This window comes from Solanum stenotomum, chromosome 7 (assembly GCF_019186545.1).
Source record: "Solanum stenotomum isolate F172 chromosome 7, ASM1918654v1, whole genome shotgun sequence".
Classification (NCBI taxonomy): domain Eukaryota; kingdom Viridiplantae; phylum Streptophyta; class Magnoliopsida; order Solanales; family Solanaceae; genus Solanum; species Solanum stenotomum.
In genome coordinates this window covers 34,780,225-34,800,487 of record NC_064288.1, presented here as the reverse complement: position 1 = coordinate 34,800,487, position 20,263 = coordinate 34,780,225, and the positions used below count along the sequence as shown (strand labels likewise).

The 20,263-nt window shown below is 36.8% G+C and overlaps 1 protein-coding gene across 1 annotated transcript; it reads left to right on the top strand.

The window, feature by feature from the left end:
* The first annotated feature begins 17,450 nt into the window (after positions 1-17,450).
* On the top strand, positions 17,451-19,143 carry LOC125871207 (reticulon-like protein B5). Its single transcript, XM_049551808.1, has 5 exons — positions 17,451-17,638; positions 17,860-18,040; positions 18,199-18,340; positions 18,423-18,492; positions 18,941-19,143. The coding sequence occupies exons 1-5, from the start codon at positions 17,470-17,472 to the stop codon at positions 19,111-19,113; spliced, it is 735 nt and encodes a 244-aa protein (XP_049407765.1). The 5' UTR covers positions 17,451-17,469; the 3' UTR covers positions 19,114-19,143.
* The last annotated feature ends 1,120 nt before the right edge of the window (positions 19,144-20,263 follow it).

Sequence of the window (20,263 nt, the reverse complement as noted above, 5' to 3'; positions counted from 1 at the left end):
CCCCAACTCTCGAAACACAAATACGAACAACAAATATCAACACCCCATCTTAATCTAACATAGCCTTGACGACATCACCTTCAAACACTCAATCTCAAAGGGCAGCCAAAGTCTTATCCTCAAATTGGTTACAAAAAATCCACTCCAACAAGCAAGACTGAAATCCTACATAGGCCAACACCCACCTAGAATTTGAAATATCTAATCAAATCGGTCTATAGGCCAAAGACTAAATGTCTAATGCCAAAGTCGCTCCACATTAGAAAGGAAGGCTAGACTACCCATACTCACCACCTTCTAATTCAAGGTATCACCTACCACATTTTCTTTTCCCAAATGTTAGAGAATAGAGAGGTTGTATTCCTTCAGGAACTCAATCCAACGGTGTTGCCTCAAATTTAGGTCCCTCTAGCTCATAATGTACTGGAAAAATTGTTGATTAATGTAGATCTTACAACGAACTCCATACAGGTAGTGCCCTCTTGCTAGATCTTAAGCGCAAAAACTATTGTTGCTAACTCCAAATCTCATGTAGCTTAAGCTTCCATGATGCATAAGCTTTAACCCGACCTCGATGCATCAATACACAACCCAAATCACATCGGATATGTCACTATATACTGTGAAGCCCTCACCCTATATTGGAAGAGTCATTATAAGAGTGATGTTAAGCAACTCCTTGAGCTTCTAAAAGCTCAAGTCACACTCCTCAGATCACTCAAATGGAACATCAAGGCTAGCCAACTAGGTCAAAGGTGCTACAATGGTAAAGAAACCATCCACAAACTGTTTGTAGTAGCCTGCAAATCTGACGGTGCTACGAATCTAAGTGAATGAGGTAGGCCTAGCCTAATCACGAATAGCATCATTCTTCACGGGATCTATAATAATTCCATCCTTGGACACCATATGCCCCAAGAATGCTAGGACTTAAGCCAGAAATCGCACTTTAAGAACTTGGCATAAAGTCACTGATCGCTCAAAGTCTGGAGCATAATCATCAAATGTTATTCATATTCTCCCTGGCTCTCTGAGTATATCAAAATGTCATCAATTAACACTTTGACGAAAGAATCAAGGTAAGGCCTGAATACACGTATCATCAAGCCCATAAGGGTTGTAGAGGCATTACTTAATCCAAAAGACATCACAAAGAACTCATAATGACTGTAAAGAGTCCTAAATGTGGTAACCAGACCTTAAATCAATCTTAGAAAACACCCTAACACCCTGAAGATGGTCAAATAAACCATTAATATGAGGCATGAGGTAACGATTCTTCATCGTCTCCTTATTCAGTTTCTTATAGTCAATACACATCCACATAGATTTGTTCCTTATCACAAATAGGATGGGGGTACCTTAAGGCGACACACTAGGACGAATAAATACTTTACCAAAAGATCTTGAAGTTGAAAACTAAGCTCATTAAGCTCTAAGAAGGCCATATGGTAAGGCAAAATAGAAATAGGATGAGTCCCCGACTCAAGGTCAATAGGAAAATGAATACCAGGCTTTGGGGGAAAGCAAAGTAGGCCATTAGGAAACGCATACACAAACTCATAGACAATAGTGAATTATTCAATAGAAGGAACCTCCCTACTCACATACGGCACATAAGCCAAATAAGATAGGAAATCACTAGCTACAAATCGCCTTGCCCAAATAAAAGAGATAAATCCAATTGGTGTGTAGCTTCAAGAGCCCTACCACACCACCAGAGGAATCAAGCATTGCTAAAGTAACGATCTTAGAAAAGCAATCCATGATCGTGCGGTAGGGGTTAACCAGTCCATGCATATAATAACAATAAATTTAAACATATCAAGTAGTATAAGGCCAGCCTGGATGTCACGCTCCTGGATAGTAACCAAAAAAGATCAAACACCTGATCCATTAATAAAGACTCACCAACCAAGACTGACACACACAACGACGTTGCCAAAGGCTTTGAACTCATACTCAAATGGGAACCATAAAACACTTATACATATAAAAAAAAAAGTAGAGCATGTATCAAATAAAGATGAAGTGGGCAGATGGCATAAGAGAATCGTATCTATGATCACCAAATCCGATCCCAGTAACTACTTTCTTTGGAGCTGCATACAAGTGGCCTGCCCACCTCTACCCTGAGCTTATATCCTACAATCTGACCTAACTCTTTGGGGACCACCGCCTGCACCCTGGTGACCACCCCAACAATCCTGACCTTGGCCTCCACCTCTGGGTGGAGGTGCTCTTACTGGATTTGTTCAAGCTGCATGTAGATATCATACATTCATCCTATGCAGAGGGCACTCTATATAACAATGGTCAAACTCCCCACAAACATAGCAACCGTGTAAAGATTGGTCCATATACGAACAACCAACACGGTCTAAAGCACCTTAACCACCTCGACCCTAACTTAGGCCGATATTTCACTGATTGTACAAGTCACCCTCTAAAACCTGAAGTGAGGCAAGAACATGCCGACTAGACTAGCCGTACTAAAAGCACATGTGGGGCTAATAAAAGAAGTCCCTAGGCCTAGAATGGGCCCTATTATAGCTACACGCATGCCTAGAGCTCTTATTGCTTCCCCATAAGCCTCACGATAGAGGTGTTTGATAGTACATGCATAGTCAACTACACCCACACATGAACAGCCCGCTGAAACCATAGTCTAGGTCTCAATTTGCAATTAAAGTCTCAAACCTTTAGCAAATCATCAAACTCCCTCATCCTCAGTAGGAAAGATCGTAGTAGCATGTCAAGAGAGCTTGTGAAACCTCATATTGTACTCAGACAAAGTCATGAAGCCTTGCTCCAACCTTAAAAATTGATCTCGAAGTCTATCATTAATGCTCCGCAGGAAAAACCTACCCAAGAAGACCTTTGAAAACTCTGACCATGAAATCGAAGGAGACCCAATTTGCCTCGCCTCTAGATAAAAACACCCTCACTACCTGGCTGACCTATCAAACTGATATGTAATGAAGTCGGCTTGTCTCAACTCAACCAAGCCCTAAGTGAATAGCCCCTCACGATAAGTAGTGAGAAACTCATAGGCAACATCTCCAATAGTCCTTAGAAACCTCAGAGGATATAGTCTTAAGAAGACCTCGGGCATCTTCTGCTCCTCTAGCTGCATAGCTTCGACTGCAATCATGGGATAGGCACTCCAAGGGGGTGCTTGAAGCCGAGGTGCCATTGATGCAAGTTGATTCTGTGGTGCTCGTGCAACAATAGCTAGGGCCTATTGCATACCTTCAAGAACTGTCAAAAGTTGAATAATGGTTGGGAGATCGAGACTCCTAACTGGTACAGGTGGTGGTAGGGTTGACTCCGGCCCTACTGACTGTGAAGGAATATTAGCTGTCTATGGCTTACTACAGGCTCTAGAGTCCTCTCCCTATCAGTTTTTGGTGCTTCAGCTCCTTCCTGCTGCCCAGGACATCCTCTACCCGTAATTGGGTCTCTACCTATAGGCCTGAGTGGACAACCCCTTCCCATTAAACGACACAAGACATTCTACAAAAGAATCATACAAGTGAGATTCCATGAATTAATAAGACATACACTGCATGAAAGCGATAAAAAAGAGAAAATTCTTAACGGCACCCTACAGCCTCCAGAAGATAGAATACGAATGTCTCAGCACCAATCCGTAGGATTCTACTAGGCATTAACTCTATACAAGAGAGATTGATCAACCTAGCGCTCTAATACCAACTTGTCACAACCCAATTGATCGAGTCATGATGACACCTACTACAACTGACTAGTAGGTAAGTCAACCCATAACCTGGAACAATAAGTCATGGGTATAGGGGCAGAAACCAGGTGAAAGAAATTGTTTAAAAGGAATAATAAGAGAGAAAGGAAAGCAACCATCAAAACACAGATGAAGTTAAGTAAGTCCATAAAGTATGTGCTCACCTGCCTTTGAAGTTGAAGTTGTTGTAGGCTATCTTAGCACTACTAACAAGTGCTTGGACCTAAATCAAGAAACATATGCAAAGTGTAGTATGAGTATCAAAAAATTGGTACTCAGTAGGCATCATAGGTTGATTGAGCAAGAAAATTAAAGGCAATATGAAATGGTAGAATTAAACACACATAAAGGTTAAAGAGATAAATTCTAAAGAGAACCACACGAGTGTACCAAGAACAGAAAACAAGAAATTACATCTAACTAAAACTAGTTGGTCTCTCATAGACCGAAAGTGTACAGTCGTGCACAACTTTAAGTAAAACCCAAACTTTCCCAGAAACTTGACAAGTATACACAATTACTAAGAATTAATAAAGAACATGATGATATCTCCAGAACTGCCACAACCTTCCACGGACTAGCATCGCAGCAAAGGAACAAAAGGAACCACTAGAATCACCCATTTAGAACTTTAATCAGATCGAAGGGGATTTATGATAAAGCCGGCCAGTAAAAACATGAATTAGGTCAAAGGGGACATTAAGATAGAGTAAGCATGTCAGAACTTAAATAGGATCAAAATGGACGGGATCACAAGTCAGGACTTGAAATTGATCAAAGGGGTAATACAAGCGACGGGTGAACTAGGCTGAAAGAGATGTACATGGAACCTCTGAAACAAGAGCAATGATATAGTATGTGGGTCAAGCCATGAAAAATGAACTCAAATGACTCCAAGATTCCTTTACAAATTCAAAACCGATCCAAACCATAACACATAACCACCTCAAACTTATCAGGGACCCACTCGGGCTTTTACTACATAAGTCAATGTCAAATCACTGATAAGCCCAAATAACCCGTGTACACGACGAGTCGATTATAAGGATAAAACCATAATCTTAAAGGTCAAGCTGAGCTGAGTTCTTAGCTAATTAAGGATCACACTATCAGACCCAAGTCAGCTATATCAGTCTACAGGGAGTCAAGTTGTTCGAAGTTACACCGAACATATTTTAGGATCTATTAGCTCTAAACTATGCAAGTTTATGTCAATCACTAGTGTACGTCGAGACTAAGGCCAAACATTCTTAATACCATCAATAAACAACAACCAAACACATCACAAAGTAAGAAGATGTTAAGCTACCAAAACCATCATGCTCATAGTTCCACAAACCCGATAAAATGCCTAAAACATGATTTCTAGTAAGATAAGAATGATCAACGAGGTATCAACCCCAAATTCACACACACTAACATACAATTATGTATTCAAGCTCAATCTAAGAAACGTGAAGTAGCCTACCTTAAGGCAGATTATGCACGCTCCAAATCACTATTTTGAAGCTTTTCTCTTCTGAACACTCTCCAAACGCTTTAACACTATGAAAAATAGAATCACAACATTAACACAGTTGTTTAGACATAAAAATATATAAAATAAATATGGAGCAAAAATTGGAGTCCAAATGGGAAATATAGGATTCACACGAGAAATTCTTGAATTGGCTCTGCCAAAAGGTCCTATTTAGCTCCCCAAACTTGTATTCCAAAACGAGACACAATTCAGGGCTCAGAACATCCGAAATCATCAACATCCAAGAATTTACGGATAAAAGGAAGAAAGGTTGGGCAGCCTTTTCGGAGCCATTTTTAACTCTAACAAGCACTCCCTCACAATCGGTGATCACACCAATAAATAGCCCTGAAATCCTCGAATATACCAAGCTTCAAATCACCAGAATTGTAATCCCACAACTCTCAAAATCACATTTACAATATATAAATGTTGCTGAAATCGTGACTGGTCTTCACACAATGCATCGTGATTTTTGGAGAGAGGATTGCAATCACGGCATACTAATTTGACCTTCGTGATTGACAAAGGGTGGTTAACACGGGTCAGCTCTTCATCACGATCGCGACCAACAGCCTGTGAATGCGAAGGGTAAAATGTCATGGCCTTCGTGATCACAACTAAGGCCTCGCGATTGTGGAGGCCATCTAACTTGTCCTTCACAAACATGAAATAGGGCCCGACCAACACAAAGAGCACCAAGGCTTGTACCAGCTGATACACATAACCCTGTTTGGCTAAGTCTCGAAAATCCTGACGGGGTGCTCGGTATTCATTCAGAACCTCATGCACACAAACAAGATATGCTACCGCACCAAATTCGATATTCCTAACTCAATGGAGCAGTCAAAGCTTCCAACCGAGTTCGTCTAAAAAAAGTGGGTCTCACACCCAAGCCTATTTTAAGTCAATTTTCATAAGGGGGATCAGAATTAGGCCAAAAGCCTTGGGATCAACATGAAAGGTCATTCTAGGCCAAACACTACATTCAGGAGCTAACAGAACCGTCAGAATTGCATTTCAAGGCCATTTTCTTGAACTTTTTACCGAAGTGAACTACTCAAGTTTTAAAAGCTCCAAAACACAGAAACTTGCATAAAAACCAAATGAACGACTAGGTGACCAAGCTATTAGTCACAACAAGTCATCAATGAGTAGAGGTCACTTTAGGAATGCTCTAAGAAATAAAAAAATGCATTTACATAGAAATGATGTGGAGTGTCATTATAGTGAGAATGCTAAAATAAAATAAAAATACACATGTATAATAAAAAATAAATGATATATTTTTTGTTTGTATAACTAATATATAAATATTAATAAAAATATGCATGATATAATAAAAAAAATACAAGATATATTTTATGTGTGTATATCTAATTATATGTATATACAGTGTAAAATGAATATAGTATAATAAAGACATACATGATATATTTCATGTGTGAAGTTCTAATTATATATACAATATAATAAAAATATATATGGTATAATAAATATATTCCAGAATATATACACGGTATAATATATATAACTTGAAAACAAGGATAATTTATGAAAAGTGAAATTCTTCATTAGTGTAGAAAATAATGATGAAAGTGAAAAAGACATGTATATATATTATTAGAATCATAGGTTCGTAAACTAATTTCGTAGTAAGTGAAAAAAATGATGTTGAAAAAAGAAAATGGTATGCACTTTTAATTAGGTTATAAGTTAATTTCTTAATTAGTGGTCTTTCATTAACCGAAGTTATTTTAGAATATGTTAAAATGGAGAAAAATCTGTTATATTCAAATAAATAAAAAGTACTCTTATTTCTTTTAGAATATTCTTATAAAAAGTGATTTATCACATTTTAAAAAAAATATATTTTATAAAAGATCTGTGATTCAACAAGTCATCTTTGAAAGTGAGGAACACTCAAAATATTCTTGCTCTGCAATAAAGAAGGCATAAGGGATTATTTTTTTTGTTATAAGTGACAATTATGTTATTTTGGATTAAAATGATTAATTAAATATTAATTTTGTTTGATCTTTGCATTGTTGTACAATAGAAAATGACAAATTGGAGTTCCAACTAAAATTAGCGGCGGTCCATGTAGCGTTCAAAAGCCCATCACTTTTGAATTTTTTTTGTGGGTCATTCAAGCATGAATATCTCTATTTTAGGGTATTTTTAAATTTTTATCTTTTGAATTAATGATTTTTTATTATTTATTTTTCAACATATTAAGTAATAAAAAAAATTGGTTCCAAGATACCTTTCTCATTAAAAAAATCGCAAGACACAAATTATGAGTTACGAGGAAAAAATCTACAAGCCAAACTTCGCAACATAGAAATTATGTCTTACAAGACATATATTCCATTTCAGAACAGTATACCATAAAAAGTTCATAATTTATAAGCTACGACATAGCTTAGTTTATATAGAACCACAAGGTTATCTCTTAGAGACATAACTTATCATAGGGAACTTTTGTCAAATATCATAAAATATCTCTAAACTTATATTGAACAAGTAGCTTATACTCTTCGAATTAGATACTACATAACTTATGCCGAACAAGACAATAAATTTCTAAATTTCTTCTTTGCAAAATTAGGTCATAACTAAAAATACTTTAATCTACAAATTTTTATTAAATTAAAATTATCAATTTAAAGGACAAAAATTAAATACCACCATTAAAATAAGGATAATCCTTGTAAAAACTTGTTTATTTGGCCAACGTTAGAAGTGCCTATCATATAAGTGGGTTTCGACCCACATTGGAAGAGCCCTATCAAATGAATGAGTTGTGGTCCACGTTGGAAGAGCCCTATTATATGACTGAGTCAATAATCTGAGAGTTGGGATTCAGGGTACAAAGGGTACACAATTAAGGAAAGCAATAAGAGGTGGAGGTAGAGGCAGAGGCGGGGACGGAGACTAGCAGAAAGAGAGATAAATGAAATCGGCTAGATGGGTATATGTTAGAATAATGTCAAGAACTATTTTTGGAGGCATTCTTGGATTCTATCTTATGCATCGCGCAAAACTTTATTATAAGGTTTTGTGATTTTTTTTTTCTTATTCTATGTTTGATTGTATACACCAGATCATGATCATATGTATAAATTACATTTATGATAAAAGAATATGTGGAACAAGATATTGAAGAAGTATGAGGAGGATCTCAAAATGAAGCAAATTATGGACACACATATATACCCCAGTGAGTTGTCAGGACACCATCTTGCGAGATAGGTATGTTTAAACACCAACCTTTTAATCTCTTCTCTTCCTCTAGTTTATAGCTTAGATAAGCTTTGAAATATTTAGATTCTTATGTATCTTGTTTGTTATGATTTTTAAATTCAATCCAGACTGGACACTCCAATAGCAATGAATAATTGGGTATAGAATTGCAGTCTAGGCATTCAGAGTGACTCATTTTGTCAAGCATATGTCTTGTCTATAATAACTTATGTTTATGCTCTGATGTACAATAGGTTTATTAGATATCTGAGTGGGAAATTATAGAACACGAGGTCTTATTTAGGTCTTGTTCATGCTAAAATGTACTATCTTGTTAAGTTTGACAATTGTCAATTATGAAATTTGAGTCATGGATTTTTTATTGCCTTTAATATGAAATTACTTTCTAAGATAGGGTGATCAATTGATACCCTTATATATTATTTATTTTATTCAACATAAAGATATAGTGTGCAGGTAAAAAATTTTGGTTGCTCAAGCGCCTAGTAACCTCGATGTTGGTCTCCACTAAACCCTACTGTGGAAAAGACCAAAGAAGGTTGGAGATGAGATGTCAGCTCATGTATATCAAAATAAAATTATCTTTGTGTTATTTATTACAGTGGAAAAACTCCTATAAAATATGATGTGACCAATCCATACAAGTTTGGGTAGGTTAATGCCATGTTCAAGGCAGTGTGAAGCGGAAAAAAACAAGGCTTGCTTCGCTTGAACCAAGAAGCGTATAGGGAAGTGCTCACTTCATTGAAGTGAAGCATAGTTTAAAAGAAAAATGACCAACATAGAATATATAAGAAAAAGTTCAACGTATGACCTAAAAAGTAGATATCACAAAATCAAATAATGCATGTATTAGCTTTGCCTATTATTAGTACCTTATTTGGTACACTATTTTAGCCTAATGTACAACAATACTTGCATTAGTTATACAGTCACACCCCAAGGCTACCCCCTGGACGTAACACGAGACCTAGGATCACAAGTGACCACAAGCAAACCCTGAGTCATGCATATCACAAGCCTACTGAAATAAAACTAAGAAAGCGGAAGCATAACTGTAAAGTGAGTCAAAACTGAAAGAACACCAAGTGAGGATATAACTGAAAATCCATGGGAAACAACCCAAAACAACTGAACACTGACTCTATGTTTGAAAGCCTCTATTATTGATGAGTTGTTGGGACAAGTCTCCAACTAACTCTAAAATAGTGAAATACTGATAATAAGCTAACTAAACCAAAAGCATAAAGAAACGTCCTCGAACTATGAGGACTCACAACTAAAGTTGTTGAGTATGGGTTGGAAGTCAAACTAAGCGTGATCTAGATGCTGAGCGCCTGAACCTACATCATACAATGATGTAGTGCAAAAGTATGTGTCAGTATATGGAATGTACTGAGCATGTAGGATATAGATACTAAGCAGAGAAATATAAATTGAACAATATAGACTGAACATGGAGATAAATTGTACTAAAGTATTATTGAAAACTGAGCTAGATGCAATGACCAAGTACTAATCATGGAGATAACATGTTGAACTGAATACTGAAGTAAATGTTGATAACACGGTTAATGCATTAAGAGTATGATTGTGGGAGCTACTATTAACCGACATAAACCACGTAAGATAAACATGGAGTCCAATGTATACGCCCCATCAAGAGGACCAAATATACCTTGTCAGAGGTATAGAGGCATGATTGTGGCTTGATCACTAAAAACTGATGCCCAACAAAGGGGACTTCTGAACCTATGTTGGCACGTAGTTCTGGGACTTTTAAGGGTACGTTGAACCCTAGTCCAACTCGGTACTAAGTCTACTCCCAATTGAACATGTATAGAAAAATGCAACTGAAAGTACTGAGTATCTCAAAATACTGACATTCTATTTGAGAATGCAACATATATATACTGAAAGATATGTCATTCGAATTGTGAAGCATGATTTTCTGATTGATTTGCCTAGCAAGTAAAATTCATGAAATGATGATGATGAATACAAACAAGGGTTCTGAGTTCTATTCACGGGACTACATTAATTCTCTGGTTAAATAGTTAATCAGTGCAATAGAACTATAACAACTAACTTTCAATTGATTCCCAAGATTTAGGAACCATAGGTCCGAGCAATTTATAGAGAAACTGAAGAACTGACTGAATTCTAGGAACCTAATGGGTGAAAGGAACCAACTAATGAAATCCCACATACCTAGTTATGAAAACTACAGAGAAATCCTTTGGATTTTGGGGTTGAACTTGAAGTAAACCTCTGCTTGTTTTTGGGAGAAATTGTTGCCTCTTATTTTCTTTTCTTTCTAAGTTGGATAATTTTAGGAGAGTGAGGGTTCTAGGTAGTTTCTGACTATATTATTAGTCTTAGACTGAGTAAAACGACATAGTTTAAGCATTAAATGATGTAGTTTAAGTACCAAACACATAGGAGAAAAGACCAATGCGACCCCTGACTTAAAAGTTGACGAAGTGACGTGAAGACAGACTTCACGGGCTATCTAGACTACCACGTCCCGTCAAGTGGGTCGTGAAGATGCTCTGCCCGATAGGGCTTCACTATTTCGGGCATAATTTTTTATTTTGGGCTTGAAATTAGGCAAACTTGGTGACGTTTGGAAAGAGGACTCAACGTCCTTTAATTTGATAGGTCATGGGCGACCTAAATAATTTTGTGCTGAAAGGTATGATCTTTTGAAATTGACCCAAACCTCAAAGGCTATCAAGCCACTTCACGGCTCGTGTGAAACTCCACATACTGTCTAGTGGTCCTTGGTCCTTCACAGTAGCAATGATGGTTTCATGTCCCCTTCACGGGCCACTTCACGGCTCATGTGGAGCTCCACGGACCGTTTAGTGGTCTATGGTCTTTCACCTTTTTCTAGGTGCACAACCATGAGCAAGGTGACGGTTCGTGGTCCTCTTCATGGCCTATAGACCCCTTTGTGGTTTGCCTTTCTCTCTTGTTCAATCTTGGTTCAGATTTTTGAGGTGTTACAATATCTCCCCATTGGTATCATTCGTCCTGGATTGAAGTCTAAACAAGCTAAGTTTGGAGGAAAGAGCTCAAATCCCTACCAACTGAGTACTAGAAACAAATATCAAACTGAACTGAGTTCTATGAATCATGCAAATGAGCTGAAATGCAATGATAACTGAGCGGACGGGATATTGGGACTAAATATAAACAAGATTAACTGAAAGACTGGAGAGGAACTATTAACTCAAGCTGAAACTGAATCGGAAGGAAAGAGGTGAGGATACTTGGCCATCATGGCTGCTTCTGCTTCCCAAGTAGCTTCCTCTCGGACTGACTCCTCCACAAAACCATTAATAAAGCAAATTTTATTTCTAAACCTACAAACTCGACAATCAAGAATTTCAACCGGAATCTCTTCATAGGTGAGGCTATCCTTCACATCCACACTCTTTAAAGGTACTATCGATGCCAGATTACCCACATACTTCTTTAACAAGAAAATGTGAAAGATTGGATGAACCGCTGCTAATTCTGTTGGCATTGTTAACTCATAAGCTACATAACTAATCCTTTTTGGGATTCTGTAAGGACCTACATACCAACGATTGATCTTCCCTTTCTTTCCAAATCTCATCACCCCTTTCATGGGTGACATTTTCAGGAAAACCCAATTATTGATTTCAAACTCTAAGTCCCTTCTCCTTATATCTGCATATGACTTCTACGACTCTAAGTTGTTTTTAGTCTATCCTTGATGAGATGAACTTTCTCCATAGCCTCATGAACCGAATCTGGCCTAATCAAGGCTTCTTCACCTACTTTGAACCAACCAATAGGACCCATATAGTGCCTCATACAGGGCCATCTGAATATTGGAATGTAAGTTATTATCATAGTCAAAATCTATGAGAGGTAGGTGATCATCCCAATTACCCTTGAAATCAAGCACAGAAGCTCTAAACATATCATATAAGGTCTGCATGATACTCTCTGCTTGACTATTCATTTGCAGATGAAATGATGTGCTGAGGTTTACCTGAGTACCAAGACCTTTGTGAAACAATTTCTAGAAATGAGATATTAATTGAGGACCTATATCTGAGATGATAGACAAGGGAACCTCATGCAACCTGACTATCTCGCTGATGTAGAGTCTAACATAATCTTCTGATGAATCTGTAGTCTTGATAGCCAAGAAGTGAGCTGACTTAGTCACTCTATCCACTATCACCCAAATGGAGCCATGTTGTCTCCAAGTACGAGGTAAACTGGTAACGAAGTCCATGTTTATCACTTTCCACTTCCACGTAGGAATCCTAATCTCTTGAGTAACACCTCTTTGTTTCTGATGTTCGACTTTAACCTATTAACAGTTAAGACACTTAGCCACAAAATCTGTTATGTCTCTCTTCATGCCATTCCACCAAAAGACTTTCCTGTAGATCACGATACATCTTAGAGGCACCCGGATGAATAGAATACTTGGAATTATAGGATTCTGTAAGGATCTGCTTCCCAAACTCACCCACATTAGGAACACATAAGCGACCCTGGTAACGAAGCACACCATCTTCCCCTCGGAAGAAAACCTCATACAAGTGTTGATGAACTGCACCTTTCAACTAAAGTAATACAAGATCACTATCCTGTTTTTCCTTAACCTTCGTTACCAATGAAGATTCTAACCCATTCTGAACTATCACACCACCATCTGACATTCCCATCAGGCAAACTCCTAAGCAAGCAAGCCAGTTAACATCTTTGGATAATTCTTTCTTCTCTTCCTCAACATGTGTCACACTACCCATGGATAGTTTGTTGGGGGCATTAACCACTACATTGGGTTTACCCAGATGGTAGAGAACATTCATGTCATAGTCTATGAGTAATTCAATTCATCTCCTCTAATGAAGATTCAACTCTTTCTGGGTGAACACATACTGGAGGCTCTTATGATCTGTGAACACCATCCAAGTAGTATCCCCAAATCTTTAGGGTAAACACTTCAGCTGCAATGAGTTGGGTAGTTCTTGTCATAGACCTTAATATCTAGAAGAATAAGCTACGATCTTACCTTGCTACATCCATACACAACCTAGGCCGACCGTGGATGCATTACAATAAACTACATACCCGTTCAAGACATCTGGTAAAGTCAACATAGGATCTGTAGTAAACATGGTCTTCAGTTTTAAGAAGCTTTTCTCACACTCATCTGACCACTGAAACTTGACCTTTTTCTGAGTAAACTTGGTCAATGGGGCAGCTATGGATGAAAATCCTTCAACAAAACTCCGGTAGTAACCGGCCAAACCCAAGAAACTTTTGCTATCAGTCGGAGAGGTAGGTTTGGGCTAGTGTTGTATTGCCTCAATTTTCTGAGAATCCACTCGGATCCCGTTGTTGGATACCACATGACCAAGGAAACTAACTGACTCTAACCAGAATTCACATTTGCTTAACTTAGCGAATAGATGACGATCTTTGAGAGTTTGCAGACCCACTCTCAAATGAGTTAGATGTTGTTGCTCATTTTTCCGAGAATAAACGAGGATATCATCAATAAAGACAATGATGAACAAGTCCAAATACTATTTGAACACCCTGTTAATTAATTCCAGAAAAGCTGCAAGAGAATTTGTTAGTCCGAAAGACATAACTACAAATTCATAGTGACAATACAGAGTCCTGAAGGGTGTCTTCGGGATGTGACTATTTCTGACTCTAAGCTAATGATAGTCGAATATGAGGTCTATCTTAAAGAAGCAACTAGCACCCCGAAGTTTGTCGAATAAGTCATCAATCTTGGGGATTGGATATTTATTTTTGATTGTGAATTTGTTCAACTAACGATAGTCAATGCACATCCTGAGAGAACCATCTTTCTTTCAAACAAACAAAACAGGAGCACCCCGTGGAGAGATATTGGTCTGATGAAGCTCTTATCTAGAAGGTCTTTTAACTGTTCTTTCAATTCCTTAAGGTCATCTAGAGCTATTATGTAAGGAGGAATAGAAATAGGTTGGGTATCTAGAAGGAGATCTATTTCGAAGTCGATTTCCCTTTCGGGAGGAACTCTAGGAAGATCTTGTGGAAACACTACTAGAAACTCATTTACTACCGGGATGACTCAATAGTTGGGGTTTCGGAATTTGAATCCTTAACCCGAACAAGATGATATATATATATATATACCCTTTAGAAATCATTTTCCTAGCTTTAAGGTAAGAGATGAATCGACCTACAAGCATTGAGTTACTACCCTTCCTTTCTAAGACTGTCTCGCTTGGAAACTAAAAACGAACGATCCTAGCTCTACAATCGGTTGTGGCATAATAGGAATGTAACAAATCCATGCCTAGAATCAGGGTGATGCATCAGGATTAACATGGTAACAACAAAAGGGTAATGAATGTGTACAATACGATAATAACTTTGATCTACACTACAAGAGCACAAAAGAAAATGCTTATAGCTTGTAGGGTGAGTTTCGCCTCTTAGCTTACATTTGAGGAGGTTTGTATTGATCAATCCTGATTAGAGGCAGTGGTATCAATTCCTGGAGCTCAGCCTGCACAAGTTAGGGCAATGATGAACATAAATTTCATTAAAGGTCAAGATAAGTTAAAGATTTGTCCGATTGGTCTTATCTCAAGAGCAATTATCTGATATGTTGGTGGAGCTGAAGAAGTCTTCATTAATGTTGAATCCATGACAGTTGTGAGAAGTTTTAATGCCCCTATGGATCTCGCTCAAGCCCATCAAAGTTACATCACCATAGTGGCCTCCAAGAAGACCAGTTGAAGCTGCCGGAGTTGCCTCGGGTCTGATGGGGTGCTTGAAGTTGAATATTGGATTGTAGTTGTGATTTGCTACATCACCTATGTTTGGAAGAGTCTAGCCTAGTTTCCTCTTTTGCTTTGGAAATATATCTTTTGTCTGTTTTGTTTGGAGCTTGGGACTTTTGTACCTAGGCTAAGATACTCCTCTTGATTTTACTAATTAATGGGCTATTGCCCGTATTGACACAAAAAAAGAAGAAGTATGTAGCAATTATTTTCTTTATTTATGTTTTTAAATAGACAATATGGTATGAATTTGACTCTCTTTAAAAGAGTTTTAGAGTGAATGTAAAATGGAGTTGTTGCTTCCAATTGCACACGCAAGTGTACGTGGTCGCACAAGTAATATAGTGGCTCTTAAAAGAACCGGATTATCGAACCCAAAGGACTTATCAATTAACTATTTACTAAATTATACTAATTCTAATTATTTATTTAAGAGGAGGATTTCAAATATGAATATATATTAACAAAAATAAAAATAAAGATAAAATAACTAAAAAGCAATTAACTAAGAAAAGATAGATGTTTACACAATCAATGAATGAATCGATCTAGGATTATAATTTAACTAGCAATCATGTTTAGCATCAATTTCATCAGCTTATTTGATTATCTAGTTATTGAATCACAAGGTTAAATGTATGATCATGGTCTCCCGACCTCTAATTGCCTACGATAAATAACACTCTAACTACATCGTTGAACGGGGATAGGATGGATTAAGTATCGAGCATTATGATTTCTTCATGTATGGTGACCCAAGCGAGGTTTCTAGGTATATCCCTATCCTAGATACGAATCAACCCTAGCTATTTAGAGTTAAACAAGCTCCTTATGTCCCACGGTCTATCCTCTTATTCCTCTCCTGAGTTCAATTCAGACAATATGTTTATTTCAATGGTGATCAAGCATCAAAATAGTAATCACAAGAATATAAGAACAACTAATATGATAAACAAATCATGCCGAATCAAAATCACTAAACAATCATATTGTAAGTAAATATAATCCAAGAACGAGAAGTTTAACTCCACATAGACATAGATCAATTACAACGAATCATTCAAATAAAAGATGTAAAATAAATAAAAGAGAAAGAAAAGATGAAACCCTAAATTAAAAGTTAATTTCTACATTATATCCTCCTCCCCTAATAATTATTCTTATGGACTATTTATAGATGTAGGAAACCCTGAATAAAATAATTGAGTCCAAAATAAATTCGGAACTCAAAACCTAAAAGGAGTTGAACTCCACGTGAACAATAGCCGACTCCAACACTTCATCGTCTCGCCTTGGATAGTTGCCACGTGGCACATGTTTAATTCCTTCAAAATTCGCATTCTGCAGCACTTTGCCCATATATAAAAAATATTATTATTATTATATTAAAATTAATTTATTAAACTATCTGCTTAATTTCCTCTTCAATCTTCCATCTTTAATTCTTTTTAGCTCCAAACTTCTTTATTTTTCCATCAATTCAATCCTACAAATAAAATACACTATTAAGCACAATTCATAAAATTCATGCTCAGAAAGGACAAATATAAATAATAAATATGAGACAAATAATGATTAAAAATATGTAGTTTAACCTCACATCAGGAGTTCTCAGGAATTATATCATTTTTTTAAGAATGCAATTTACTAATGAAATTGTAATAAATAATATTTTTAAAGGAAAAAAATATTCATATGTATTTAAGTTCAACAAGTTATGACAAGTAAAAGGGAACAATATTGATACGCAAAATATAGTCATAGTTAAAATACATGTTAAATTAATTTAATCTAAATAATTAAAAGTTATATATATTGGACAAGTGTGACTCATATAAGTGTGCATAGAGAGAAAAAGTTGGGAGATATATGGTTATGCCCTTCCGCTACTCCCTCTGTTGAATGTTTCCTTAACAAGAGAGAGACTGTTACACATAGAAAGATGCAAAGAAGAGGAAAAAGTGATGCATCATTAATCCAAGCAACCCTCACTATTCAGAGTTATTTGTTGTTTTGGTAATTGCATGCATATATAATCCAAGTATTAAGGTTTTGTTATTACAAGTTTAAACATATTTTTAGTCATGTCCGATCCAGTGGAAGAAATTGTTCCTGAATCATCAGCGAAAGATCAACGTGATTATTCTTCTTCGTCATCCACCGATGGGGATGACTTTCGACAACCCACAAATGACAAGTCTCACCTCTTTGGCCGCCAGAAACCTGTCCATGCAGCTCTAGGCGGTGGCAAACGTACATCTCAATCTCTTCCATCTTCTTTTGTTTGACTCTTCATAACATCTTTCCACATCTTTAAATTTTATATTTTTATGTTTACCCTTAGCGGGATTATCATTATAGCATATTTTAAATAACAACTACTTTTTGTATATATGTGCAAAATATATTTCTTTTCTTTCCTGGTGTCTATTGAGGATTAGTTTTTTTGTAAAAAAAATTGTTGCATGTGTCAGCTGCTGATATTTTGCTGTGGAGGAACAAGCAGATTTCAGCTGGGATGCTTGCTGCTGCTACTGTCATTTGGCTTCTATTTGAATGGATTGGTTATCATTTGCTCACATTTATATGTCATTCCCTCATACTTACCTTGGCCATCTTGTTCTTTTGGTCAAATATCTCCCACTTTGTCAACAAGTGAGTTCTTCCTAATTTCCCTCCAAAACATCACTTTCTCTTCAAAAATTGTACTTTGACGACTTGAAACTTGCAGTATTATGCTTATAGTTATTATGCTTCTCGCCTCTCCCACCCTATTCAAGTATATTCATTTGTACTCGATCGATCAATGTCAGGACTCCTATGGAATTTCCAGAAATTATATTGCCAGAGAAGTTGTGGACACAAGTTGCTTTACTTTTGAGGGACAGATTCAATTGGGCATTTGCTCTTTTCTGGGAAGTTGCTTCTGGAAAGGATTTGAAGAAGTTTCTCTATGTACCTTCCTCATCTCCCACTATCTCTCTCTTACCTTTATAATAATTTCATCTTAATTAATACCCACTATGTCAATCTGCAGACTATTTTAGCTTTGTGGATTGTATCTATTGTTGGCAGCTGGTTCGATTTTCTCACCATTGTTTACATCTGTAAGTTCTATTGATCTTTCCATACCTCCCTTATTTTCCAGCTCATGATCTTATATTGTAAAACTTTCTATGTATACTTGTGTAAATGCAATAGACACACATGGATCTCTAGTTGGACGAACTAACTCTTTTTCTTGATTAGTATATCTAGTGACCAAGGGCGGAGCTAGGAGGGGGTTCGTTGGCTCGGACGAACCCAAACCCTATATTTGTACTGAAAAATTAAGTAATAACTAGTGAACAGCTAACAAAATGACAGCTCAATGGTAAGGAAGAGGAAGGAAATTTAGAACCCCCAACCTCCTACTACTGGCTCCGCCTCTGCAGTAGTGACAGAATAACAGATTGTCATTGTTCAAATGAGGAAGAGATTAAGAAGTTTAGGATAAGTTCTTGTCACCAGCAATTCACTATGATAACTAACTAGGAATATTTGTTTTCTGGACAGTATTTGTTATGATGTTGACAGTACCATGGTTCTATGAGAAACATGAAGATCAAGTAGATACCTATGCACAGAAGGCCAAAAAAGAACTCAAGAGACAGTACAGCCATTTGGATGAAAAGGTTCTTCAGAAACTACCAAAAGTTCCTTTCGTTAAAGACAGTAAGCTGCAGTGATGGCATTCTATTTCCAGGCGGTTAACGGCATCACAGTAGGAGTCTCCTAATTTTTTTCATTTCACAAGCAGTATTACCCAAAGAGTTCTTATGCTTCACGATGTTTATAAAACGGAGTTTCTATGCTTCTCCGCAATTAACTTTGAGGGATTCTAAGTGCATTCTTCCTTTAAGCCCTATCTATTACTTCCTTTGTTGTTGGTTAGTAATACATAGGAGTGAATCCATACAAGCAATTGTGACAAATTTTTTTGTTAGTATTTGTTTAAGATATACTACTTCATTCATGTACCGTTTATTACACCAGTGTAAGATTCACAAGTCAGAACGATTTGCTGCAAAATCCACTTTAATTCACTTGGAAACAAAGTTAATGTCACAAACTAAATGCGTTTGTAGGTTGTAGATATTAATAGTGGAGATCATAAATCCTTAGAATTTCCCTTTTCACTCTTTCTGTTGTCTGTTTTCATGAGGAAACGGGGACTGCCCTTTTCTTTTATCCAGTTCCTATAAAACTGTTCCCACATAAATTCAAATTGCAGTAACTTCTCATCAGAAGTTATTTTTAGTCTGATCCTCTTTTGAAACATATCGGATATTGTCGGGTCATTTCACATGGGCGACCAAAGACCCAAAATCTAACATCTCCCACTTTGCACATAACGGACAAGACCCTAGCCAGTGCGACTTCTACAAGATACCAAACTTATTCTACAAATAGTTCGTGCCACCTATGAGAATCAAGAGCTTACATATAATGTTTGACAAGCTTCATATAGGAATCAATTCACATGTGAAAGAACTCTCCATATTTATGACGATGTTATTACTCACAATACCCTAGACATCACTTACCACTTAACTAGTTACATATCTGAACCCTAATCCTCTTAATGTGGTGAACTCGAGTTCATATGTAACTTTATATACACAATTATACTTGACACCTATATGGTTAGTGTAAGAGAGGGCTTGTGTATACAAGTAAAATTTTCCATTTTAATCATCTTCCCTTTCTACTACTATCTATTTCAAATCAACTGATTTCCTAGACAATGCATTGTCGAATCATTCATGGCTATTAGTGATATGCTAAAGTAGCAACACTGATTGAAACTTTAAGAAAGAGTCAAAGGTCAAAGGGTAT

Coding starts and splice junctions, on each gene's coding strand:
- LOC125871207 (XM_049551808.1), top strand. CDS start 17,470: ATGTCCGATCCAGTGGAAGAAATTGTTCCTGAATCATCAGCGAAAGAT. Junction 18,341..18,422: donor ATTTGAAGAAGTTTCTCTAT/GTACCTTCCTCA, acceptor GTCAATCTGCAG/ACTATTTTAGCTTTGTGGAT. Junction 18,493..18,940: donor TCTCACCATTGTTTACATCT/GTAAGTTCTATT, acceptor TTTTCTGGACAG/TATTTGTTATGATGTTGACA.